General features: G+C 36.5%; 1 protein-coding gene across 1 annotated transcript in view; it reads right to left on the bottom strand.

Annotated features, from left to right (window-relative positions):
• LOC145684280 (disks large 1 tumor suppressor protein-like) overlaps positions 1 to 26,614 on the bottom strand; it is a gene marked incomplete in the record, with an annotated part of 1,496,324 nt that overhangs the window by 70,892 nt on the left and 1,398,818 nt on the right. Inside the window, 1 exon segment of the mRNA XM_081756423.1 lies at positions 9,175 to 9,388. Within this exon segment, the coding sequence (XP_081612549.1) occupies positions 9,175 to 9,388 (214 nt within the window).

Here is a 26,614-nt window from a genome sequence, read left to right as displayed (position 1 = left end):
TCTACGCAAAATTTCCAATTGATCAGTGAAAACGTCATCTTTCTAGAGCCTGTAGTTTCCGAGATCTCATTGTCGAAAATATTGGCCACAAACATATACACATAGTTTAAAAGAACTCGGAAGATGGAAGCACAACTCACATGCATTGATTTTAGAGAAGGCTTATTAAAATACAAAGGCTCTGAACAATAATTTTATATCATAAACTTTATGAAAAAGATATAGTTAACTAATTTAGACTACTTAAAGTACAAATACTCAAAATGTTCGTCTCTGTTAAACGTGAAATCACACATAACCATAAATGAAAGATTTGAAAGCTAAAGTTATAGGTTGGAGCTCAGGAGCTTTTAATTGCTATTGTAGCATTTTAATAGATAGATATATAACCTAGTAGTCTATTGATCACATTTTAAGACAAATTCATCACTTACAAAATATCAACTACCGTAGGTATGCTCGAGTCGATTGTATTAAGAAAAAAGTGGGGGAGGGACTTCTTGGGAGTTAATGATTAATTTGCGAAAGTAGCCTTCACGAAACTTATCAATTTAATTGTGCACAGACCAGAGGCAACTCCAAGGCACTTATCACCGACTCACATTAAGTTCTTGTGTATATATAGCAATGAATACAAAAATGGTGGCTCAGTGGTAGAGGGGTTACCTCTGATGCGTCGAGTCCCTGGTTCGATCCTAGTTCGCAACAGTTGGGTTTTGTGGTGGATAAATAGGCTACTGTGTGAATCGATTTTCTCCGAGTTCTTCCACTTTCTATTTTGCATTATTTCACTCATAATCACTGTCTCCCTTTTAGGGGCGTCATTCAGATTTCATTTAAGGGGGGGGGGGGAAGGGCAAGAGAATCACCGATATAAGACTTTCACGTTTTGTACTAATGTATTAATAGAGAATCTATTAAAGTATATATATTCCTCAAAATCTTGGAAGGTAATTGCCCCCACCTGCCCCCTTTGTCTTGGAGTATAATCGTGTAACATACAAGTATCCGATTTACGTACGATTTAGAAATTTTCAATATAAATAAAATTTACAGACAGTCCTTTACATCTGAAGAAAGAAATACATCGCCAATACATTTGTAGACTTGGACGTTCATTATCCTAGTATTTAACTATTGTCGATTATTTTTAACCATTGCGTTGTAAGAATGTCTGTACTCTATTTATAAAGCTTACGCGCCTTTGGCGCGGAAGACCCGGGTTCGATTCCCGGCGGGAGCTCATGTGGTTCGGATTCCACGTTAATCAGTAGGTCCACGTTTTATATAGCCTCGCTGCTGAACGGGACGATAAACTCAACTCAACTCAACTCATTGAGTTTTTGAATTTCAGCATTATTAAACGTTTTTTTTTTCTTTCTTTCTTCACGTCAGTTAGTGACAAATTCGTCTTACGTAAGGAGGCCTGGAATGATCTACCCTACTTAACGTATGTCGTGGACTCTGTACTGCAAAAGCCTGACAGTGCGCTACCTACTAATAATAGCAATAATATACAATAAACTTATCTAGTAATACTCAGTTCACTCTCTCTCCATTTTTAAAATCCTTATTAGCATTGCTCTGAATAACAATATTTTCACCTCCTCGCAGACGTAATTGAATTTAAAGAATGGATGCAGGGTTGGCATTTGTCAATTCTCAAATCGGTATTAATTTATTTTAGTGGAAATGACTGTTGAAAAGTTTAGTGTGTGTAATTTATAATTGTCTAATGCACATGTACAATTTATTTGCACATTCAAAAACTGCCAAAAATAAGTATGTAATCTAAAATTATCGTATATTCAGCTAATTATTATCGCAAGGGGATTATCGTATATAGCATTAAGGATTAAATTATCGTATATTCACCTATTATCACAAGGGAATTATCGTATACATCATTAAGGCTTAAATTATCGTATATTCACCTATTATCGCAAGGGGATTATCGTATACAGCATTAAGGCTTAAATTATCGTATATTCACCTATTATCGCAAGGGGATTATCGTATACAGCATTAAGGCTTAAATTATCGTATATTCACCTATTATCGCAAGGGGACTATCGTATATAGCATTAAGGCTTAAATTATCGTATATTCACCTATTATCACAAGGGGACTATCGTATATAGAATTAAGGCTTAAATTATCGTATATTCACCTATTATCGCAAGGGGACTATCGTATATAGAATTAAGGCTTAAATTATCGTATATTCACCTATTATCACAAGGGGACTATCGTATATAGAATTAAGGCTTAAATTATCGTATATTCACCTATTATCACAAGGGGACTATCGTATATAGAATTAAGGCTTAAATTATCGTATATTCACCTATTATCGCAAGGGGATTATCGTATATAGAATTAAGGCTTAAATTATCGTATATTCACCTATTATCGCAAGGGGATTATCGTATATAGAATTAAGGCTTAAATTATAGTATATTCACCTATTATCGCAAGGGGACTATCGTATATAGAATTAAGGCTTAAATTATCGTATATTCACCTATTATCGCAAGGGAATTATCGTATATAGCATTAAGGCTTAAATTATCGTATATTCACCTATTATCACAAGGGTATTATCGTATATAGCATTAAGGCTTAAATTATCCTATATTCACCTATTATCGCAAGGGGATTATCGTATACAGCATTAAGGCTTAAATTATAGTATATTCACCTATTATCGCAAGGGGACTATCGTATATAGCATTAAGGCTTAAATTATCGTATATTCACCTATTATCACAAGGGTATTATCGTATATAGCATTAAGGCTTAAATTATCCTATATTCACCTATTATCGCAAGGGGATTATCGTATACAGCATTAAGGCTTAAATTATAGTATATTCACCTATTATCGCAAGGGGACTATCGTATATAGCATTAAGGCTTAAATTATCGTATATTCACCTATTATCACAAGGGTATTATCGTATATAGCATTAAGGCTTAAATTATCCTATATTCACCTATTATCGCAAGGGGATTATCGTATACAGCATTAAGGCTTAAATTATAGTATATTCACCTATTATCGCAAGGGGACTATCGTATATAGCATTAAGGCTTAAATTATCGTATATTCACCTATTATCGCAAGGGGATTATCGTATATAGAATTAAGGCTTAAATTATAGTATATTCACCTATTATCGCACGGGGATTATCGTATACAGCATTAAGGATTAAATTATCGTATGATTGGCAAGCCTGCATCCAACGCACGACATGTTCTGTCCAACTCTCACGATCAGACGCCACAATTTTCCTTTTAACCGGACAACACAGGGAGTAAAGTATCTTATCGACAACAGCATTATTTAACGTTCGCTGACTACCTGCGTGAGGAAACCATTAATTACTCAGCTCAAGGAGAAGCTAACAGTGTCACGGGTACACCACATAAAGAAGTTCGGTTTATCTTTTTTTTTTTAAATACAGTCCAACAAATTACTTCCGGTTTTTAGTTGATATATTACAGTAGATATTAAATAGATACATTCTTTAGACGCATAATTGATTCCAATGTTCGAAGTCTGAGGGATATTTCCCTAAATGTAGGGAAATTTCGTAGGGAAATTTAGCATAAACGGTAAAAAGAATTTTTTCGATCAAACCTGAAAATCCAGGGAAATTCTCGCGCTGATTGATTGACCAATACAAATCCTTAAATTTTTCTTTGTTCTTCAGAAATAAACCAAAAAAATAGCAATAGTGTGTGTGTGTCTATTCAAAGTAGCATAACATGTGCACCACTGTTAGCTGGGTGTACTTGTGTCTAAAAAAATAGTGAAGGAAAATGTTTACAAAACAGAAGCGAAAAGCAAATGAATGAAACAAATATTGTTGGCATTTCCTTTAATATAACTAAATTAATCTTATTACATAACTTCTGTCATAGGAATTGCACACTCAACAATCTAGGGAAAATTTGATACGGGAAAATTTTGTCAGGCGAGGAATATTTTCTTAGAAACCTACGAACACTGATTGATTCCAAAAAACTGCTTCTCCCTATGTCTTAACGTTTTTTACTCTATAGCGACCAACGTTAAAATCGGAAATAGCTGATTTACATCACTTCCAGTTTGTTTACTCTATAGCGGCCAACGTTAAAATCGGAAATAGCTGATTTATGTCACTTGCAGTTTGTTTACTCTATAGCGACCAACGTTAAAATCGGAAATAGCTGATTTACATCACTTCCAGTTTGTTTACTCTATAGCGGCCAACGTTAAAATCGGAAATAGCTGATTTATGTCACTTGCAGTTTGTTTACTCTATAGCGACCAACGTTAAAATCGGAAATAGCTGATTTACATCACTTCCAGTTTGTTTACTCTATAGCGGCCAACGTTAAAATCGGAAATAGCTGATTTATGTCACTTGCAGTTTGTTTACTCTATAGCGACCAACGTTAAAATCGGAAATAGCTGATTTATATCACTTCCAGTTTGTTTACTCTATAGCGACCAACGTTAAAATCGGAAATAGCTTATTTATGTCACTTGCAGTTTGTTTACTCTATAGTGACCAACGTTAAAATCAGAAATAGCTGATTTATGTCACTTGCAGTTTGTTTACTCTATAGCGACCAACGTTAAAATCGGAAATAGCTGATTTATGTCACTTGCAGTTTGTTTACTCTATAGCGACCAACGTTAAAATCGGAAATAGCTGATTTACATCACTTCCAGTTTGTTTACTCTATAGCGGCCAACGTTAAAATCGGAAATAGCTGATTTATGTCACTTGCAGTTTGTTTACTCTATAGCGACCAACGTTAAAATCGGAAATAGCTGATTTATATCACTTCCAGTTTGTTTACTCTATAGCGACCAACGTTAAAATCGGAAATAGCTTATTTATGTCACTTGCAGTTTGTTTACTCTATAGTGACCAACGTTAAAATCAGAAATAGCTGATTTATGTCACTTGCAGTTTGTTTACTCTATAGCGACCAACGTTAAAATCGGAAATAGCTGATTTATGTCACTTGCAGTTTGTTTACTCTATAGCGAAAAACGTTAAAATCGGAAATAGCTGATTTATATCACTTCCAGTTTGAATACACAACCCCCTCTTAAAAAACGCTTCTAACTATCTCTTATTATTTTGCTCTCTCCAGATCAATATTGAAACCGGAAGTTGTACTAGATTTACACCACTTCCGGTTTTAGTAGAGAATTAAGGATGAAAATGAAACTTATTTTTGAGGCGCTTAATCGATTGCGGGAAATCGATTCTCGCTACCTATTACAGTTTTTGCTCTATAGTGATCAATGTTAACCGGAAATGGTTGTTTTCTACCACATCCGGTGGACAAATCACCTCCATCAAAGAACTCGATTACTAATTTTTTGGCATTCTACATCCTGGACAAAATTGATGGTGATCCATCTTGTATTTATTGAGGTTTTTTTGTCTTCCTGAACGGACAGATGGACAGAGTAAATATATCTTGGTATAAAGGAGTCCCCACTAGGCTGACTTTAATGGCTCCCACTTTTTTACGTAACAGAAAGTAAAGTTAGGTTGCCATGCTGCAAGCATCTTATAACTGTCATTTAAAAACTCTTGCAACTCTACAATATTTGTCCGTCTTGAAAGGGACATGCAATTTTTTTTTCATCTTGCGAGGAGTCAAACCATGTACACCTTTCTGGTGCAAATTGCTACCTGCTATCGCCCTCCCACTGACGAAAAAAAAAAAAAAAAAAAAAAAACGCTCCCGAAACGACGGATTCTTTTTGACAGGGAGGGAAAGTGCGCCAAAATACACGTTTTTAATTTAGGAGGTTGACAATTTCTCCACTAGAGTGCAGTGCTGCATGGGTGGAAAATCCTTTCTTGCTTTCATAAAGTTGTAAAGTGTAAACAGTAAATAGAAATATGGGATTGCAAGGATTTTTTTTTTTTTTTAATGACAGCTACAAGATTCTTGAAGCATGGCAGTCTAGCTTAAGCTAGAACCTGCCTTTCGGTAAAATCCTAACTCGAAGACATTAGTGGAACAGAATATCAAATTACACAGAGTAAGCAATGAACAAACCTTGCTGTTAGCAAACTGTAAACTTATCTACCTCTCTGCAGGAAATGCAATGAACCAATAAATCACTTCAAAGCTTCCTCTTTCATTCCTCCCCGCCCTACCATTTCAGTTTAATCCAATTAGAAACACAAGCCACACAGAAACCACAATTCATGCAAAAGCCCATCGGGCAGTGACAGTAATTTCGCGTCTAAAAACGTACTGGAAATATCTACTTCTCCAGGGCTAATTCGGTCTATAACCACTATACAAACGATGAATTCAGTAGTTAGAATAGTGAAGAGGAGTGTCTGAGGGATTCAGGGCCATCCAATTATCTTGCTTTACAAGCAATAATACCGTTACAGCGTGTAATTTATGATCCCAGTCTGTCTGTCGATTCTGAAATGTTGCTTCTGGTCTTAAAGAAGACGAGGAGGGAATTTTAAACAAGGATAAGAAAGAAAAATACAGGAAGTAAAGAAGGAGATGTTTATAAATTTAATCAACTTAGTGACATTAATCCTTACTAAAAAGAAATGAAAAAAAAAAAAGACAAGGGACTTCGCTTCTCTTCTTTGTCTTACAAAATTAATTAACGGATTTTTTCTCCCTTTTTTTTTTCTAATTCCTCATCAGATTACACGTTTTCCGGATCATGCTTCTCTTGTTTTATTTGTTGACTTTATTTCACCTCCCACAATTCCGTACTACTAGAAGTAAGGAAAAGGAATACAATGATATTTTTTTTCTACGTCCGTACTCTAAATAAAATATTAAAAAAATCAATTAATGGTTTTAAGTTTTATTTTTTAAGGTAAATTATAGACTTTCAGTCAAGCAGCTACAGCATCAGCCCTATTTATCCTAGGTTATCACGGTTCGTATCTCATTCTCTTTAGAATAGAAATATTTCAACCTGAGGTGGGGAAGTTTGAGAGAAATCGGAATTTTTCTTTAATTTTTTTTTAAAATTTTGAGCCCCTCTGAATCCCCCCCCCCTTCGTGTGTTAACGCACAAATCTGAAATCAACTGAAAAATAGTCTAAATGTGTGTACAAAATTCTTGACTAGTACGGGAGGGAAAATAATTAATCTCGTGAAAAAAAAAAATACTACTACTTTGTTTGACAGAAAAAGCAAAATTTAACGTCTCATGGAATAAGTAAATGTTAATTTAACGTATCATGGAACAATGAAAATTTCACGAAAGAACAATGAATGATTCACGAAAGAAAAAAAAAAAGCAAAATTTGGATTTAAAAGTCTAACAGAGGGGAAAAATTACATTTTAAGTCAACGTCTCATGCGAAAGAAAACAAATTTTAATTTAATGTCTCGCGAAAAAATAAAATTTTAATTTAGCATGTCAAGGAAAGGTAACATTTTAATTTAACAACTCATGGGGTAAAAAAATACGTCTCTCCTCTCCTTTAGGCTAAGGGAGATAACTGATTAATGGTTATGAAAGTATTGGAAGTGAATGGTTATGAAGGAACTCATGGAATGAGATTAGGGAAAGAAACGGGAAAACCTCTTCAAAACAAAAAGGCAGTGATATGATGCCGTTCACAATAGATCTGCACGGACCCCAGGAATTGAACCATGGAACCTTCCTTCCAAACATGAGTATTATACCACTCAGCCAGTGATAATATTATGTACAGTCAGCGACAAAAGCTCTTTCCGTTCGGTAAAATTTATTTTGGGAATAACGGTAGTATGGCTGGAAGGTACAGAAAACTACATTCTTTTTAATTTACTGAAAACTGTACTCAAATTGTCCTTCCACTCTGAAGTTACGACACTAATTTCATCAAACGGATGTATATCATTTTTGTGTTTGAAGACTAACAACTTAAATATTATTTATTTTCAAGATACCTTTATCAGTATTTATTTATTTTTTTTTTATTTTTTTTTTTTTGACGTATGATTTTGACATCCTCTACTATGTACTATACAATTGTTGACTACACTCACGATTTTATAATAAATAACTAGCCTTTGGCCAGATGGGGGCATCGTCCCCAGACCCACACATCACATACGGTATCTATCAGCATTTCCTTCAAGAGTGAATCTCGTGCATTTGCTCTCAATATTTCCTTGAATTTAAGAGCGTAGATCTAAAGTAAAGTAGTCTATTTTGTTAACGACAATATGTCCATTAAGAACAACTACCTTGATACAAACAGAAAAGGTTATCGAACTAAGGATATTACAGTTGAATATACGAATATCAGCTGGTACGTTCCATTATACCCGTTTTAGCTCGGCCTACAGACTTCGCACCTCTTAAACTTACAATTCTACCGATTTTGAAGTTTCTTTTCCTATTTCAACTACCTAAAAGAACATTTTGTACCCAAAGAAAACGTCCATTTAAATAACATGGGAACTTCTTCATCTCTCCCTTTAGACCCCCTAAATAAAAAAATTCACTTTTGGCAATTTTCCGAATAGCTACAATTATGTTAAATTTAATCATTGTAGCCCTACAGGAAGTGTCCAATAACTTATGTCCCAAATAAATAACACGGGGAATTTTTCTCAGTTCCCCATAAAACCGCTCTAAAGTTCGGAATTTTTATTTTTAATGGTTTTGTTAAATAATCCTATAGAAAAAAAGTACAAGCATACCGAAGTTCAATTTTTATTCCAATTTCAAATACCTAAAACATCAAATTACAAGTTTTAAAAAGTCCATTTAAATAACATGGAGAATTTCTTTATCACCCCTTTAGACACACTAAAAATTTAAAAAAATCACTTTTAGCAATTTTACTGTGGGTTAGTCCCGAAAAGCTACAATCATGCCAAATTTCAACTTTCCACGTCAACCGGAAGTACCCCTTTATTTTCTGTCAGTATGTTCATGTAGTTTTAAATGTAATAAGATATTATTATTATCATTATTATTATTATTATTATTATTCTAACGAAAAAGAAAAATAACATGAAAAACAACTGGAAGACTTGAAATTCTTGTTACCTTCTTGTTTAGTACTCAAATCTACTGCCTTATCAACTGGCAACACTGTATGTTTAATGTAGTCCCTATTTGCATACTGTCCACTAAAAGTGAAGAAGTGAAAGGTCAGTGAAGTAGTTACCTTGAGTGCATTGGCTGCCTGTTCGTGGGTAGCGGTTCGGAGGTCGATGCCATTCACACTGAGGATTTGATCACCTCGACGGAGCTCGCCGCTAAGATCCGCCGGTCCACCAGCGAGGATGAACGAAATGAAGATGCCCTCCCCGTCCTCCCCGCCCACGATGTTGAAACCCAAACCCGAGCTGCCTTTACTCAGCACCACCGTCCTCGGCTCCCTGCAACACACAAAAGAAACAAAGAATTAGATTTTTAAAAACAAAGTCTTTAAAAAATTATATTATACACGAGGAATAATCAAAAAAGTGTCATGTACACACGAGATATTAATAAAACATATACGGTGTAATAAAAAAAATACACATACTTCTATAACAACAAGAAATATTGGAGATGATGACAGTAATCCACTGAAATTTTAGCAGGACCAGTAGAGACGTTTAAATCAGTTATGAACTTTAAAAACCCGATTAGAAATGTATAATTTATACAAAAAACACTTTTAATTAAGGCTATACTAGGATACATTATTGGAGATCAGAAACATGTGGGGGAGTGTATAGGTCTTAGGGTGGATGGGCATCCTTCCAAAAACTACAGCTGATTATGTTGGCTTAGTAATTAGCGCGTGGGCCTTTGGTGCATATGATCTCGAGTTTGATTCCCGGTGAGACAGGGTTCAAAAATTGAAGAACATATTACTGTGATGTCGAAAGATTCCACCTTTAACTGCATGCACAAGTCTCATATAGTCCAGGTACTGAAAAGAAATGGTGACCTTCAACAAACAGCAATACATATACAGTATGCTATGTTCTATGGGAACATTGGAATGATATTCTTAAAATCACCCGCTAAAGTAAATTTTTTTCCTAGTAATTAGCAGTGAACTGTTAAGTGAGTCCTTATATCACGTCTCAACAACACAACTGACAGAGTTTGTTACATGCTACAAACAAAACTGCATGTATAGGAGTTAACACACAGTGTACCGAAAAGTGTAACGAAAAATAGGCATCTGAATTGGGACATGCTATAGAATGTCTTGGTGTGTGTGCTAGTGCTGCAACGAAATGAGATTTGGAGTTGTATCCTCTCGAAAAGATGTTGTAAATGTGTTGTTGTCTCGAAAATGTATCGTGAATGTACTGTCTCGTCTCGGAAAGTTGCCGTGAATGTATTATCTCCCCTTGAAAAGATCGTAAATGTGCTATCTCGTTGTGGAAAAGTATCGCGAACGTGCTGTTAGCTCTAGAAAAGGTATCGCAAACGTGCTGTTAGCTCTAGAAAAGGTGTCGTGAACGTGTTGTCTCGTCTCGAAAAGGTGTCGTGAACGTGCTGTCTCGTCTCGAAAAGGTATCGCAAACGTGCTGTTAGCTCTAGAAAAGGTGTCGTGAACGTACTGTTAGCTCTAGAAAAGGTGTCGTGAACGTACTGTTAGCTCTAGAAAAGGTGTGAACGTGCTGTCTCGTTTTGAAAATGTGCCGTGAACGTGCTGTCTCGTCTCGGAAAGGTGTTGTGAATGTGCTATCTCGTTTTGAAAAGGTGTCGTGAATGCACTGTCTCCTCTAGAAAAAGTGTCGTTAATGTGCTATCTCGTTTTGAAAAGGTGTCGCGAATACGCTGTCTCCTCTAGAAAACGTGTCATAAATGTGCTATCTCGTTTGGTAAACGTGTCGTGAATGCACTGTCTCGCCTCAAAAAGGTGTCATGAATGTGCTATCTCGTTTTCAAAATGTGTCGTGAATGCACTGTCTCCTCTAGAAAAGGTGTCGTGAATGCACTGTCTCCTCTCGAAAAGGTGTCGTGAATGTGCTATGTCGTTTTGAAAGGTGTCATGAATTCACTGTCTCCTCTAGAAAAGGTGCCGTGAAAGTGCTATCTCGTATTGAAAAGGTGTCGTGAACGTGCTGTTTCGTCTCGAGAAGGTGTCGTGAATGTGCTATCTCGTTTTGAAAAGGTGTCGTGAATGTGCTATCTCGTTTTGAAAACGTGTCGTGAATGTGCTATCTCGTTTTGAAAACGTGTCGTGAATGTGCTATCTCGTTTTGAAAACGTGTCGTGAATGTGCTATCTCGTTTTGAAAACGTGTCGTGAATGCACTGTCTCCTCTAGAAAAGGTGTCGTGAATGTGCTATGTCGTTTTGAAAGGTGTCGTGAATGCACTGTTTCGTCTAGAAAAGTTGCCGTGAATGTGCTATCTCGTTTTGAAAAGGTGTCGTGAACGTGCTGTTTCGTCTCGAAAAGGTATCGTGAATGTGCTATCTCGTCTTGAAAACGTGTCGTGAACGTGCTGTCTCGTATCGAGAAATTATTTTTCATTACTAGCGCTCAGCCTAGTCTCATATTTCAAGAAAATTGACTCTCGTTTCGTCTCCTCACGCGGGCATCGCTATTAAGGAGACCTAGTTCTTAAACAAAGCTCGGGCTACTCTGTAGTTTCTATGGAGGATAAAATGTGTATTTCAAACTGAGACCCTGAATTCAATTCCTATCATTACTTTTCAATACACGGTAACTAGGTATGTCTATAAAATACAATAAATTCTTAAGAAACGAAAGTATTTCTATCCAAGACTGCTTCGAGAAAAGAACGCTCTGTATATTCAAGTTCATCTTTCCCTGGTTTGCTTCCTTACATGATGATATCTGTGTCAGTAGGAACGTTGAAATAAAAAAGAATAGATGTTTAAATTGAGGTTGAATGAATATTAAGTGGGAAATAACAGGGAAGCCACTCAAATTTTGTCCTAACTCTTTTCGTGAATTAGAAGAATGAATTCTGTCAGTGGAATATTTGTATCTTAATCATAGCTGGCGGTTCTTACAATAGTGAGAGGTCCTTCAAGTTAAGGTCATGATTCTAATATAAGAACAATTGCCGGTGACTGAGTTCTTAACAACAACAACAACACAAAAAAAAAGCTTCCCGCCGTCAACAAAATTTGCTATAAACTTTTTTAATAATTTATATCTCTATCAATCATCTCTTCTTTACAGCTTGTTGATTATATTTCTTTATTTTTTTCTAAATTATTATATTTTCTGGTTTTCAAAATATCTTGTAGAATTTTCCGGTATCCGAATGTCATTTTTTAGTGTTACTCACGAGACGAAATTCTCGTCTCGAAAACAAGTCTCTTTTAAATTCGAGACGAGGAAGAGAAATTCTCGTCTCGAAAACAAGTCTCTTAAATTCGAGACGAGGAAGAGAAATTCTCGTCTCGAAAACAAGTCTCTTTTAAATTCGAGACGAGGAAGAGAAATTCTCGTCTCGAAAATAAGACGAAAAGTACCTTCTAAATTTGAGACGAAACGAGAAATTTCTCGAGTCGCATAAGCAACACTTATTTACCCTAGTTCTAGATCTCAATGTTTTATATTATTCAGAATATAAACCCTATAAATTAATAAATTTATTGTACGAACGTAATGAAGAGCATCGTCTAAAGATACGCAAATCATTACACAATATACTCTAATAATAAATATGGTAAATGTTATATCATAACCCTTCATAAACTTCTCATAATGCGGAAAACATTCCAGTAATTTCTACATGGGAGTTAAGGTTAGTGTAAAGGGACAAGTTTTGGCGATAGGTGTCACTACAGTCTTCGTATCTCTCCCATATATTTTTTTACCTTGCACAAAGATTTACACTTTCTTTTACAAATTTCAGCCTAGAGACTTGAAATTTTTAGAGAAGGAACTTCGTAACCTATTAAAGGGAACAATCCGTGCCGATTTTTTTTATTTATAATTTTCTTCATTGTTGAAACAGTTCGATTGTTAAAGGTTTGGATATATCCATTTCAACAATCAAGCCATTTCAACAATGAAGAAAATTCTACTTAAAATATCGGCACGGATTATTGCCTTCGATAGATTATGAAGTTCTTTTTTTGGAATACTGTGATGGCCATTGCCAACATGTGATGGGAATGACGACCAAAGTAGCAATTTGAGTTTTTTTCCATCGTGTTTCCGAACTGAAAGAATGATCCTCTTTTTATTTTACACACATATTTTAAAAGGATTGTACTACGTGTTTACAAATTTGTTTCAATACATTTTGCAAATGAAACTACTACGTAATAACCCATTTTTCTTAGGTGATCGCCATTGCTCACCTCTCTCCTAAGATTCTTGCAGCAAGGCAACCTAGCTTTACAGTAAGTTTAGGGTAAGCCCGGTGGATACAAATTATAACGTTTGAATTGAGTAATGTGTACTCGTATTCATTCCTTTCCTTCAAGGTAAAAAATGTTTGTTTCATCCCCCATTCGCGACCTAGTTCCAAAGGTGCAAAAACAGATCACACTTGTCAAGGAAATACTGTACGGTGGAAGAATGGAAACGTAATTTCTATTAAATAAAATTAGTTAAGAAGGTTGAATATTTATAACGAAGTACTCGCTGAAATATATCATATACACTTATCCATCGGTTTTAACTATCTCGATTTAACGGATTTCGGAAACTAACAAGCAAAATTTGGTGCGTTGATGATTCAGTTTGAAAATCCTAAGTTTAAACTAAGAATATTGAATTTACTGTAAATATTAAATGTCGACTAAAAGCAGGGAATTCGTGTTACTATTCGGTTCAAAATCTCTTGTCGTCGCGAATTCTCTCGAGGAATTTGAAGCTTAAAATATACAAAACGATAATCATGCCTGTTGTTTTGTATGGCTGCGAAACATGGTCACTTACTCTGAGGGAAGAACATAGACTGAAAGTATTTGAGAACAAAATCCTGAGACGAATATTCGGATCCAAGAGGAACGGGAATGGGGAATGGCGGAAACTTCATAACGAGGAACTACATAATTTATACGGTTTACCCAACATTGTTAGGGTCGTCAAGTCTAGGAGGCTTAGGTGGGCAAGTCATGCAGCTAGAATGAAGAAAGTAGAAACGCTTTCAAAGTCTTGACTGGAAGACCAACCGGAAAACGACCATTAGGAAGACCTAGGCGCAGATGGGAGGACAATATTAAGATGGATCTCGCAGAGATAGGAATACAAAGTAGAAACTGGATCCAATTGGCTAAGGATAAAAGTCAGTGGAGAGCTTTTGTGAACTCGGCATTGAACCTACGGGTTCCATAGGCCATAGAATTAGTTAGTTAGTTAATTATAGTGCCAGATATTTTATATGGCCAGATTGGACAGTGTACTTGAATAAAAGTATAGGCTTTTATTATTTTTTAATGTGTTGACATTAGCAACTACAGTCTTCGTGTCGCAACTAACACCGCGACAATCGACAACCTTGGATCGCTTTCAGTCTGTTACAGTAAAAGAAGGAATCAGTCAAAGCGTGCTGGCAACACTTGCTAGATGGAACGAAACGAAAAGCGCAAAGAGATGGCTTAGGTGGACAAATTGTCAAAGGCAGAAGATGGATGGATCCCGGTTTGACTTCTTTCAGAAGCACCAATTTCCTCAACGGAAATGATGATCTCGATTCCGGATTGAACCAATCAGTCGTGGATTAGCGCTAGTCACGCCATGCTTCTCTTTCAACTCCCTTGTCTTTCTCTCATTCCATTATTAAGCTGCTCAATTCTGACTAAAAGCTTAAGTTAATAAAAAAAAAAGAAAAGAAAGAAAGAAAGAAAAAGAAAGAGCCCTCTGTAAAGTAGTGACACTGAAAATGAAATACAATCACATTAACTGTATTAAATACAGGGTATTTCAAAACAACACCGACAACATTTGGGAGGCGATTCCTGACACTTACAAAAAGTATAGATCAATTTGGGTAGAGAAATCCGTCATTTCGGAGTTAAAGGTACCGAAAACATGAAAAAATGAACTTTAAAAAGGTCCATAGCTCCAATAATATGGGACCTATCGCCTTCGGATCAAGATTTCACTTAGGAACTAGTTAGTATGTGCCCTATCCAAATATCCATGTTTCAGAACCTTGTGGTACATCCGCAATAGTTTTTATAAAGGTAGTTGGTGAGTACTTCAAATTATATAACCGGAGCTAAACTTCCTCCAGAAAAATTGTGTCAGTACCGCAGGATTCTGATTTTTTTTTTTTTTTTTTTTTGATAGCGCACACAGTTCTTTAATGAAGTCTTGACCCGACTACGGTAGGTCCCATAGTATTGGAACTATGGATATGTAAAGTTCAGTTTTTCATGTTTTCGGCAGCCTATAACTCCGAAATGACGGATTTCTGCACCCAGGTTGGTCTATACTTTTTGTCTTACCTTGGTGTCAGGAATCGTCTCCCAAACGTTGTCGGTGTTGTTTTGAAACACCCTGTATATTAAATACTGTAGTGGGGGCCTAAACGAATCTAATCTATTTTGACTGTTACTTTTAACCCCCCCCCCCCGCGGCCACTCAAGCCTGTATGCAAGTTGCATAAAACAGGATACCAGCAGAAATCGCGTCACTAGTGTTGTTAAAATTCAAATATGGCAGTTGATCTCGTGCACACACACACACACACACACATATTATATATATATATTCACGCGCTACTCTAGGCAACTGTTTTAAGGTTGGTTTAAAGGGACAAGTTTTGTCGATAGATGGCAGTACAATCTTCGTATCTCTTCCATGTATGTTTTTACCTTTCACGAAAATTCATGATTTCTGTTACAAATTTCAACCTACAGACTTCAATTTTTTTTTAGAAAAGTAACTTCATAATCTATCGAAGGCAATAATCCGTGCCGATTTTTTATTTAGAATTTTCTTCATTGTTGAAATGGCTTGATTGTTGAAACGGATATCCAAACCTTTAACAGTGGAACTGTTTCAACAATGAAGAAATTTCTAAATAAAAAAAAAAATCGGCACGGATTGTTCCCTTTAATAGGTTATGAAGTTCCTTCTCTAAAAATTTGAAGTCTCTACGTCGAAATTTGTAAAAGAAATTGTAAATTTTCGTGAAAGGTAAAAAAAATACATGGGGAGAGATACGAAGATTGTAGTGACATCTATCGGCAAAACTTGGCCCTTTACACTAACCTTAAGTTGGTCACAAGGAAGCGGGTGAGATTAGATTTACATCGAAGTTACACCACCCGAGTGTGACAAAGTGTCACGTGGTATTATCATGGGGTCAAAGGTGGACTAAGACGAGCCCTGCCAGGCTTCTAAGTCCCTTTGCTCGCTGACGGTCGCTCAGTTGTTTCGTAACGTAAGTAAATCACTTTTTTTTTTTTTTTTTTAATGATCAATAAAGTTGTTTTTGCCCCTCTCTAACTTTCCATTAACCCCTACATCCCCTCGCTTTGCGAAGGCCCCACTACTTACTCTTGTTGGTTTATAACTTCATTGTTTATAAGGATTATCAGAAATCTCTCAGTAAATGGTGGAAAAAGCACAATTTATGCATTATACAGAGCGTTCAAAAAGTCTCTATACACCTGAATTGTCACATATTCAAAGCAACGAGAACATTATTTTACTCAAAATTTATATTTTATGGCATAAAAGCACTATGTACAGGGCGTAGCATATATATACACATTTTCACAGCAAATGTTGGAAATGTCCCCCATGAGCCTCCAAATGTCCCCCACCCCCACGATTCAGGACTTTTTGAACGCTCTGTATATTACGTACGAGAGCAAATGAGTATCATTTTCATCTTATTTTAATGGTAAAAGTATTATGATTTTTTTTTTTTAAATAAAAACTTTCCTCGGACCGGGTTTCAATCCACCGCAAAAGCGATTTGCATTACTACTCCGCCCCGTAGCATGCTCACCTACGAGTACCGACAGCATCTGGCGTGATGGTACGTGGTGAGAAACGAATAACTCTAACCAATCAGAACCATGTATTTAGCTCATATGGCTAGGATCAAGCGTGATTACAATATAAACATACCAGGACACGTTATCTTACTGTGAAAACTGTACTTCTGGGGGAAGTTTGAAGTAAAACAATGTCGTATTTTTATTTATTTCTCAAGCCATTAATAGTATTCATCCCGGCGAAATTAAAATACCGCTAATTTTACAGTAATTATGTGGTATTTTCAAATAGATAAAAGATAACTGAAATATGGAACAAGAGCGCCCTAGACAATATTATTTTGCGTGAGGTACCGTTATCACAAGTCACCTAGTGGCTTTAGGTTTTCAGCTGTTTAGAAACGCGAAAATAAATGCCGATTTTGAAAATGGCTCGAAATGGAAAGCAGATAAGTGAGTCGTGATAACTGTTTCTCATGTAAAATGATATTGTCTAGGGCGTTCTTGTTCCACATTTCGATTATCTTTTATCTATTTAAAGATATCACATAATTAATGTAAAATTAGCGGTATTTTAATTTTGCTGCGATGAAGACTCTTAAATTTGAAGAAAAAATCCTGGGCAGATTAATACTGGAGAAAATAGACCGTACACAGAAAATATAATTAACAACATCTAAAGAGATTTTTCGTGTTGCGAAGAGATTCATGATTTGGCATTTTCCAGTTTCGCTTTTTATGATCATGAACGTTAATATATTTTTACCCGCCTTTTGCTTTATTTGTGACTGTAAATGATCACCTGTTTATAAAATCCTATAAATAGCGTCCTCTCTGGTTTATTAACGCCATCTGAAATGAACAGAGACGAAACATAATGGGAAAACCACATCAAAAAGGGTAATAAAAAAGTTCCCTTTTCCAGCAGCTTGTGATATGCTGTCGCAAAAGCTTTGATTTTGAGGCATAAATTCTATATTTTTTTACACTCTCCTTGGGGTGGTGATTCTCATTTTCGATCACACTTTCCACATAACGAATGGCGTCATAGAAAGATAGAAGCAATACAAATATTGGAAAAGTGGGTTAACATCAGTTTTATGGATAAAGGTCGATTTTATTCGAAAAGTTGAAAAAAGGAAGAAAAAAACATGGATGATTATTAAAAGAGGGGGACACCGCACTCTAGTGGTTAGAGCGTTGAATTCAAGACCGCGTGGTTCGACGCGTTTGTCGCTAGGTTGGACGTAGTTCCGCTAGTCGCTAACAGATGGCGTGGAGCAACTCAGGCCCACAAATCGGGCCGTTACTCCAAGTGGTTTAGGTTTGTTACTAAAACAACAGCATATTCGAAGTTACATGTACACTAATGTCCAAAATGATTGCCGCATATCTATAACTGTCTTCTTGTAAGAATACAATTTGATAACGATTTTGCAGGGTACTTTTAATACTGTTACTATGTGTACAATCGGGAAATGTACATTTGTGGTAAATTTCATGGCAAAAGAATTATAAATACGAAAATTAGAGTGAGTAAAACAAAATGTTGCTAAATGGACAAGAAAGTTTTATTTTCGTTTTATTGTTCTTACTTACTCTTTTGACGAAATTTAACACATACATATCTTTGCCGATTATACACATACTAACATTACAAGAAATACCGGGAAAATTCATTACTAAATTATATTCGTACAATATATTTATAGACATGCGACAATAATTTTGGACATGAGTGTACCTAGATTACGTACTACTTAGAAATGTTAATTACCGTTTAAATTTTGAAGTTTTACTAATTCCGCGTCATGTAAACTAAAAAAAAAAAAAAAAAAAAACGCCGTGACAAACATCTTGTCATTTGAAGGCGGCGCTCCAAGTTCCATTTAAATGCTGCTAGCAAATGAGAGGCCAGTGGTATTGCCACGTTTATTTTGTACACATCCACGTCTATCCTCTGCCACCTGATCGCGCTGTAGTTCGTCCGCTTTGCCATAGCCACTCCCCTTAGCACTCGGCAACATCGCGTCAGAGCTTGCGTTTTATTCATTTAGCTGAAATGCCAAGATGTTTGTCACGGGCTTTAGTTTCTTTGAACGTTATGAACACTAGGTCCTTTCTGCTATAAGGAACAACGTGTTTCGTGTTTTTTCTCGGAGTTCTCCTATTTCGAATCAAATTATCATTAAACCAGTTTTTATAATCTTTCACTTCCATAATCAACTGTCTTCTTTAGCCTAAAGGACATAACCAGAGACGTAAAATTGAATAAATGGCCTCACATGAATACTCGGACACTCATATTAGCATCATTGGTTTCTGATATGTTTACATATGCTTGAACAAAATCGAACTAACAACACGCTGACATACTGTGCGTTTAGCTATATATAACAAAAATTTTAGGAATGATAAAAAAAAAAAATGGATCAAAAGATTGCGATCTTGGCCAATAATTAAGAGTCTTCATCCCGGCGAAATTAAAATACCACTAATTTTACATTAATTATGTGATATCTTCAAATAGATAAAATATCATCGAAATGTGAAACAAGAGCGCCCTAGACAGTGTCATTTTACATAAGAAACCGTTATCACGACTCACTTATCTGTTTTCGATTTCGAGCCATTTTGAAAATCGGCATTTATTTTCGCGTTTCTAAACAGCTGAAAACATAAAGCCACTAGGTGACTTGTGATAACGGTACCTCACGCAAAATGATATTATCTAGGGCGCTCTTGTTCCATATTTCAATTATCTTTTATCTATTTGAAGATATCACATAATTACTGTAAAATTAGCGATATTTTAATTTTGCCGGGATGAAGACTCTTAAGGACCACAAAATTTTTGAACGGACCGTGCAAATGTACGTGTTCCCCATATGGTAGAACTGGCCCTGCTCGCTTCAGTACTCAGAACGCTTACGTGAGTGCTTGTGAGCTTTAAAGGGTTAAAAGAAAGAAAAAAAAAAAGAAAAAAACTCCTTTGTTAACCATCAAACTTGTAAACGCGAAGAACTAAAATGTTTGATTTATAAAGTGTGTGTGTGTTGCGAAGGCTATAGCTTCCTGTTTTACATTTTTAAAATTCTTTGCTTTTCGCATCAGCTATGCGACGGAGAAACAGTATATACAAAGTCACGCAGCAATTGTGTAGTTCGAGTGCACGCGAACAGTTGGTAAGGTATTCAATATTGAATTGCTAGGCAATAAAATGAAGAAGAAGATCTAAGAATAGCCGTTAAGTTATTCAATGTCTGCCACATTCTTCCTTTGTGGACAATCCGACAGATCGTATTCGTTCACAAGGAAAGTTTTCAGTATACTCAGTTACTATTGTCTTTATTTCGCTGTGTGTATAGCCTATCACAACTTGTTCTGAATTAAATGCCCTTTCTCTTCTTTAAATGGGAATGTCGAAGTTAACTTTCTCTAAAACTATGATGCTAAAAGTGGTTACAATTTCTATTGTAACAAGATCATATTTTATTAACTCCACGTACTCCAAGATGGTAAAAGAGTCAATTTTATTAGCATAATATTTTTTATGGATGTTTCTTCTAGAAAATAGCCCAAAATTAAAAAAAAATAAAAAAAAATGTGTGGTGGACATAAAGTACCCTCCCTTGGTGTAAAGTGTTACCAATGTGCGTAAAGATTATTTCCAGTTCAAGTTGAAGATTCTGACACTAGGTATTGCTACGGATACAGCTGACACAAAGCGTCGTACACTTAAACGAAAAAGACATTCTGGTTTCAGTTATAGTAGTTAAAACTGCAAACCCTACATACACCAAAGGGTTACGCGTAACACCGCACACCAAGAAAGGGTTAAAAAATGTCCTTCACATAAATCATTATTTTCAGTCCCAGAAAATGTATTAGAATTATTTATTTTGTGCCTTCAATTATCTTAGTTTCTAGTTAGTTCAAAATAGAGAAGGATATTGGATTTCCTGGGACAGAAAATAATGATTTATGTCGAGGACATTTTTTAACCCTTCCTTGGTGTGCGGTGTTACGCGTAACCCCTTGGTGTACGTAGGGTTAAGTTACTTCTGTATAAAATTCTTCGAATTGTGTAAAGTGAAACGTTTATGAGTCATGTTCCTAACTTCTCTTTTTGAAGCAAAATAAAAGTCAATCGATCTAAGACCTAAATTTAACTATTTTAAGCTCTTGGCGTAACCAGTAAGGGAGGTTATAGTTACACTTCAAGCAGAGGTAGGTAGGTGTTATGGGCAGGTACTTCATTTCTCCGTAAGTAATGACCGGATTTGAACGAAATTTGGTGGGTAAGTAATAGGGATGGCCACAAAGTTCCGGTTCCGGCGGAACCGGTTCTCGGAGATCCGGTTTTCAGAACCGGTTCCGGACCTGGATCCGAAAACCCGGTTCCAGAACCGGATCTTAGGAATCGGTTCCAGACCTGGATTCGAAAACTCGGTTCCAGAACCGGATCTTAGGAACCGGTTCCAGACCTGGATCCGAAAGCCCCCAAAGACCCGTAAAGGAGGCACAAAGTTCACCTTCAAAACAATGCAAAGAGAACCATGCGCTTGTGCTTTCCCCGCCCAGACCCGCTTGTGCACCCAGAAAAAAATTTTGGTCCACCAGTGGGTGTTTAGCCAAATGAGTTGGCCAGTTTGCCTGTTTAGCCAATGAGTTTGCCAGTTACCCAGTTTATTTAGCCAAATGAGACAAGCTGCCGCCGCCTGGGTGCCGGCCTGTCGCTTCCACCATTTCATCTAGCGTACTGTTCACAGCCTGCCAGCAGCTCGGCTTTAGCGTAGGGATGGTCACAAAGTTTCGGTTCCAGCGGAACCGGTTCTTGGAGATCCGGTTTTCCGAATCGGTTTCGGATCCAGTTTCAGACCTGGATCCGAAGAACCGGTTCTAGACCTGGATCCGAAAAACCGGTTCCGGAACCGGATCTTTTAGAACCGGATCCATTCAGACCCGAAAACTGGTTCCACCAGTAACCGGTTCTGGCCATCCCTAGTAAGTAACCCATCATCAAACGAATTACGCTCGCTATCAGGGGCGGCGATTCGGGGGGGCAAGAGGGGGCAGTTGCTCCCCCACTTTTTTGAAGTGGACCCGTAATGTATACAGTTTCATTTGGAAATGAAAAGTTTTGTATGTATTACTGGTTCATAGAAAAAAATGGTGCCATATAATATTTGTCATTGCGTGAATACGTATTGGTTGTCTTCCCGTTGAATTAAGAAAGCTACAAGAATTGCCTTTTAATTGCAATTAAAAGGAATTAATATTGCAATTGCGTATTTCTTTAAATATCGTAGGATACAGGTAAGCCTGTAGTATTTACTGTCTTTCATTATCTAACCCGGGATGTACTTGAACCTGAACCCAGAAAATAGGGGTGATGTATATATTTTCTGAAAGCTGGGGTCAAGATAAAATCAATACCGGTTACCAAAATTGGGGAGGTCTCATGCATTCCGCTTGGGGGCAGCACTTTACTCATTTTTATTAAAATTTTTAAGCATGTCCATGAAGTCTGTTGCAACCCCGAAAAATCTGGAATGGTGAGACAGATATGAAAACAGAAAAACGTGTCTTTCATCATTTTAAAAGTACGCGTAACAAAGTAAAATAAATTGTCCTAGGATCCCCCGCAGATCCCAGACGGGGTCCAACTCAAAATTTTTAAATGGAAAGGGGGGTCAACTTGCATATGGTATGAAAGTTGGTGTTGAATGAAAGAAGATAAATCAAGTCTCGACTCTACGATAACCCTGTGGAAAATGGCGATGTCAAAATGTCAACAAAAGCGTTTTTGAAAGTCTATGACCACTTCTATTAATCTGAAATGGCGAGACAAGTGTAAAAAAATTTTAAAAAAGGAGGAAAGAAAAACCTAGAATGTATCAATACGCTTGTGTTGACATTTTGACCCATTTTGCACAGGCTTATCATCAAGAGTCGAGACTTGTTTCATCTTCTTTCACTTAACATCAGCGTTCATACTATGATCAACTTGAATCCTTTTCCTATTTCAACATTTTGAGTTGGGCCCCGTGTGGGATCTTGCGAGGGACCGTGGAACATTTTTTTTATTTTGAATCATTATAGTTTTGAAATAATGACATATCCGTATTTTTGTTTTTACACTTATCCCACCGTTTCAGATTCATATGAATCGTCATAGACTTTGCAATGAAGATTGTGTTGATATTTTGACCTACCGCTATTTTACCCAGACTTATCGTAGAGAATCGAGACTTGATTTATCTTCTTTCATTCACCACAAACTTATATACCATATGCAAGTTGACACCCATTTCTATTTAAAAATTTTGAGTTGGACCCCGTCTGGGATCTGCGGTGGACCCTGGGACAATTTATTTTACTTTGATACGCGTACTTTTAAAATGATGAAAGACACGCTTTTTTTGTTTTCATATTTCTCTCACCGTTTCAGATTTTTCGAGGTTGCAATAGACTTTACGGACACGCTTAAAGATTTTAATAATGAATAAAGTGCTGTCCTCAAGCGGAATGCATGAGACCCCCCCAATTTTGGTAACCGGTTTTGATCTCACCGTAACCTAATGTTTCTTAACCCATCTATATACACCACCCCTACTTTGTGGGTTCAGGTTCAAGTACATCCCTAGTAAGAGTAATAACATACATTTAATGGCATGTGTGAAATTAAAAATATAAGTTGTTCATTAATCCCCAATTTCAACGTAACTTCTACAAAACAAGCCTCATTCATTACTATGATTACTGTTAGGGTAGCTTCGGTGGAATAGGGCCACCGGATGAATAGGGCCACTCGTTACGTTATTCACTTTACTTGTTTATAGAACAGAAGCAGCGAAGCGAATGCCTTGCCGTGTCTTCACTGTGAGTCTCTACAAGTTCATTGTGCAGTTAGATTGAGTGAATGCTGGACGCTGATTGTATTACAGAGCAACTTTCATCATCAATTGAATGCAAGTGTTAAGAAAAATAGCGTATTTTTAATACTTCTGTCCTGTATTATTTCTTGTTACGCTATGTAGTTTTGTTGGAAGTGCAGAAGTTTGATTTTCTTATCTTCAACAAGGTTCACTCAAGATATTATGACTAGCATGATAATCGTGGAAGAATCTAAACAGGGTTGCCAACCCATTTTTCTATAAATTACCAATTAGGGTGAATAGAACCATATCTAGTTACGGTGAACAGGGCCATACTTTTTGATTAGGGAGGTGCGATGGCTCAGTAGCAGAACGTTCACCTCCAGTGTGTGGGGTCCCTGGTTGAATCCCAGCTCACGCCAAGTGGTGGACAAACACCGTGTAGATGGGTTTTATCAGGGTTTTTCTGTTTACTCCTACTTTTTTCATTCCAACATTTAATTCATTCGCATCATCCCCGTCTCCTTTAGCCTACCCTGCATAACCTTGGGAAGTAAAACTCGAAGATTTTTTCCCACTTTAATTTTGTACGAATGCATGCATCAACCACACCCCACCCATTCATCCTATCTATCGTCTTATACATAGTTGTGATATAAGAATTCGATATTTTTTGTCTCTCTTTCTTATTTCAGATGGGAAATTATGAGCGTTAAACACAGATGACGTACAAAAAGCAGTATATTTTTTTTGTCCTGTTGCATAATTGAAATATCTAATAAGGAAGCAGACATTAACGCTAACAACTCAAGGTCTGCAGAGTAAGAAATGTCAAATATAAATATATGACTTTATAAGCACGTAAATCTACCGTTTACACCTTCTATTATTCTAAAATATTATGTATACGAATTCTATTCTATGTTTTAGTACGACTTTACAATTGTGTGTGGTTTCAATCCACTTAATACATGTGGCCCTATTCACCTTACGAACGGCCCTATTCACCCAGATATGTTAGGATGAATAGGGCCATTCGAGGCGAGTATATATATATACATTTTTATAGTATTATACAATTTTTTGAAGAAAATGTTTTTTTGTGAACTTTATAGTAGAGATATGGTATATTATAAATCTGTAAAAAGTTCTTTAATGAAGCACCAATTGTAGCAGTACAAGGTAATTTTCTTGAAAGTGGCCCTATTCACCCCAATCTACTATATCCCTTCTATTTATTTGCTTTGCAAATTCGTTATTAAATAATCTGATCACACAATATTCCAGACAGAATTTTAAGATGTTCATGAGGAAGCAATCAAATCTCTTCTTACACTTTCGTTATTTATGAGTACCTACTTGCGTTGCTCTTGTCACTTTACTTAATGAAATATGAAATGCGATATATGGTATTTTAACTAAAAAAGATAGTATCCTATTAGTTATACAACCTTTCGTCAAACAATCAGGAAAACTAACACTAATATACAATTATTCAGATCATGCCTTGCCCCCCCCCACTTTTAACGTTCAATCGCCGCCACTGCTCGCTATATTTGGTGGCCAAGCTTGGCCAGGGACAGGGGTAAGTTAGAGATTTGCATTTAAGATGTACCACCCGAATGTGATGTAATGTCACGTGGTATTATCATTGGGAGACAGAGGAGGAATAAAACGAGCCCTGCACGTCTTCTAACCCCTTCGCTCGCTCAGCTATGTTTCTTAGCGTAAGTAAATCAAAAGTTGTGTTTGCAAAGTGGACTAACACCACGTGACATTACATCACGACCTGGTAGTGCAACTTCAATGTAAATTTAACTACAGCCCAGGGACGAACGAGACTTGAATCGATTTGTGCCTCGGTCATTCCATGTGAAATCAATGCACAGTGGTCCGAAACGCCGCAAAACCTGAGCAAAAATCCAAAATGTCAAGTACTGGAGTATGGAGTATGAGTAGCATACACGTTTAGTCCATACAAGAGTGCATTCAAAAACAGCATTAAGTATTTTTTAAATACGAATAGAACGAACATGTAGAGAAGTAAAGTTTGTGTAATGTGTAATTCGAAGTTTGCTGTACAAGAACTGGAAGCAATACTACAGCACCACTCAGCGTCTCCGTTTGAGAACACAAGTGAACGAAAAGGGAAACCCCATGAAACAGAAACTGTAGGGAAGTACCAATGAGAGGAAGTATATAACTGCTCTCCAGAAACGAACCTGGAGGAATAATGTCATATAAAATCTTAGCATATAAATAGTAGGAGAAATGCACTGTAGTGGTGATAAATCATTGAGTTATAAAAAAAGTACCAAGAGGTACCAGTAAGATTCCTGCATGGGTGTGAAGGACAACATGTATAGGTAACGTACATAACAAAAATTGTTGCACATGTTTGCACATTTTCAGACTAGTCACCTGTTAACATGGGTCAGTACATAATTTGACCCATACTATATCCGCATTATGTACTGTCTTGACACGTTTCGCTTTTCATTTGGTCTTTATCAGAAGGAAGATAGGTGAATTACTAAACCGCACGTCGTTTGCTGTACTTTCGAGGGAGAATGATTTGAGAACAGTATGTATAGGACGTGCAACAGTAGAAATCGCAATCTAACGTAGATTTTTTTTCAGACCTAATTGCTTTGATATTGTACACATTAGTCTTTGTGATTATACCCAATGTGCTTGTTAAATTCAGAAAGTGATGTTCATTATCTGCTTTTTTCAGGAACAATGGCGTTTAGGCCTACCAGAAGAGAGCTTTTTAACGTAATGCGGGAAAAGGTTGGCAAACATCATTCTAAATAAAAAGGACATTATA

Source organism: Thermobia domestica, chromosome 4 (assembly GCF_964235325.1).
Source record: "Thermobia domestica chromosome 4, izTheDome1.hap1.1, whole genome shotgun sequence".
NCBI lineage: Eukaryota > Metazoa > Arthropoda > Insecta > Zygentoma > Lepismatidae > Thermobia > Thermobia domestica.
This window is presented reverse-complemented; position numbering and strand designations above follow the sequence as displayed.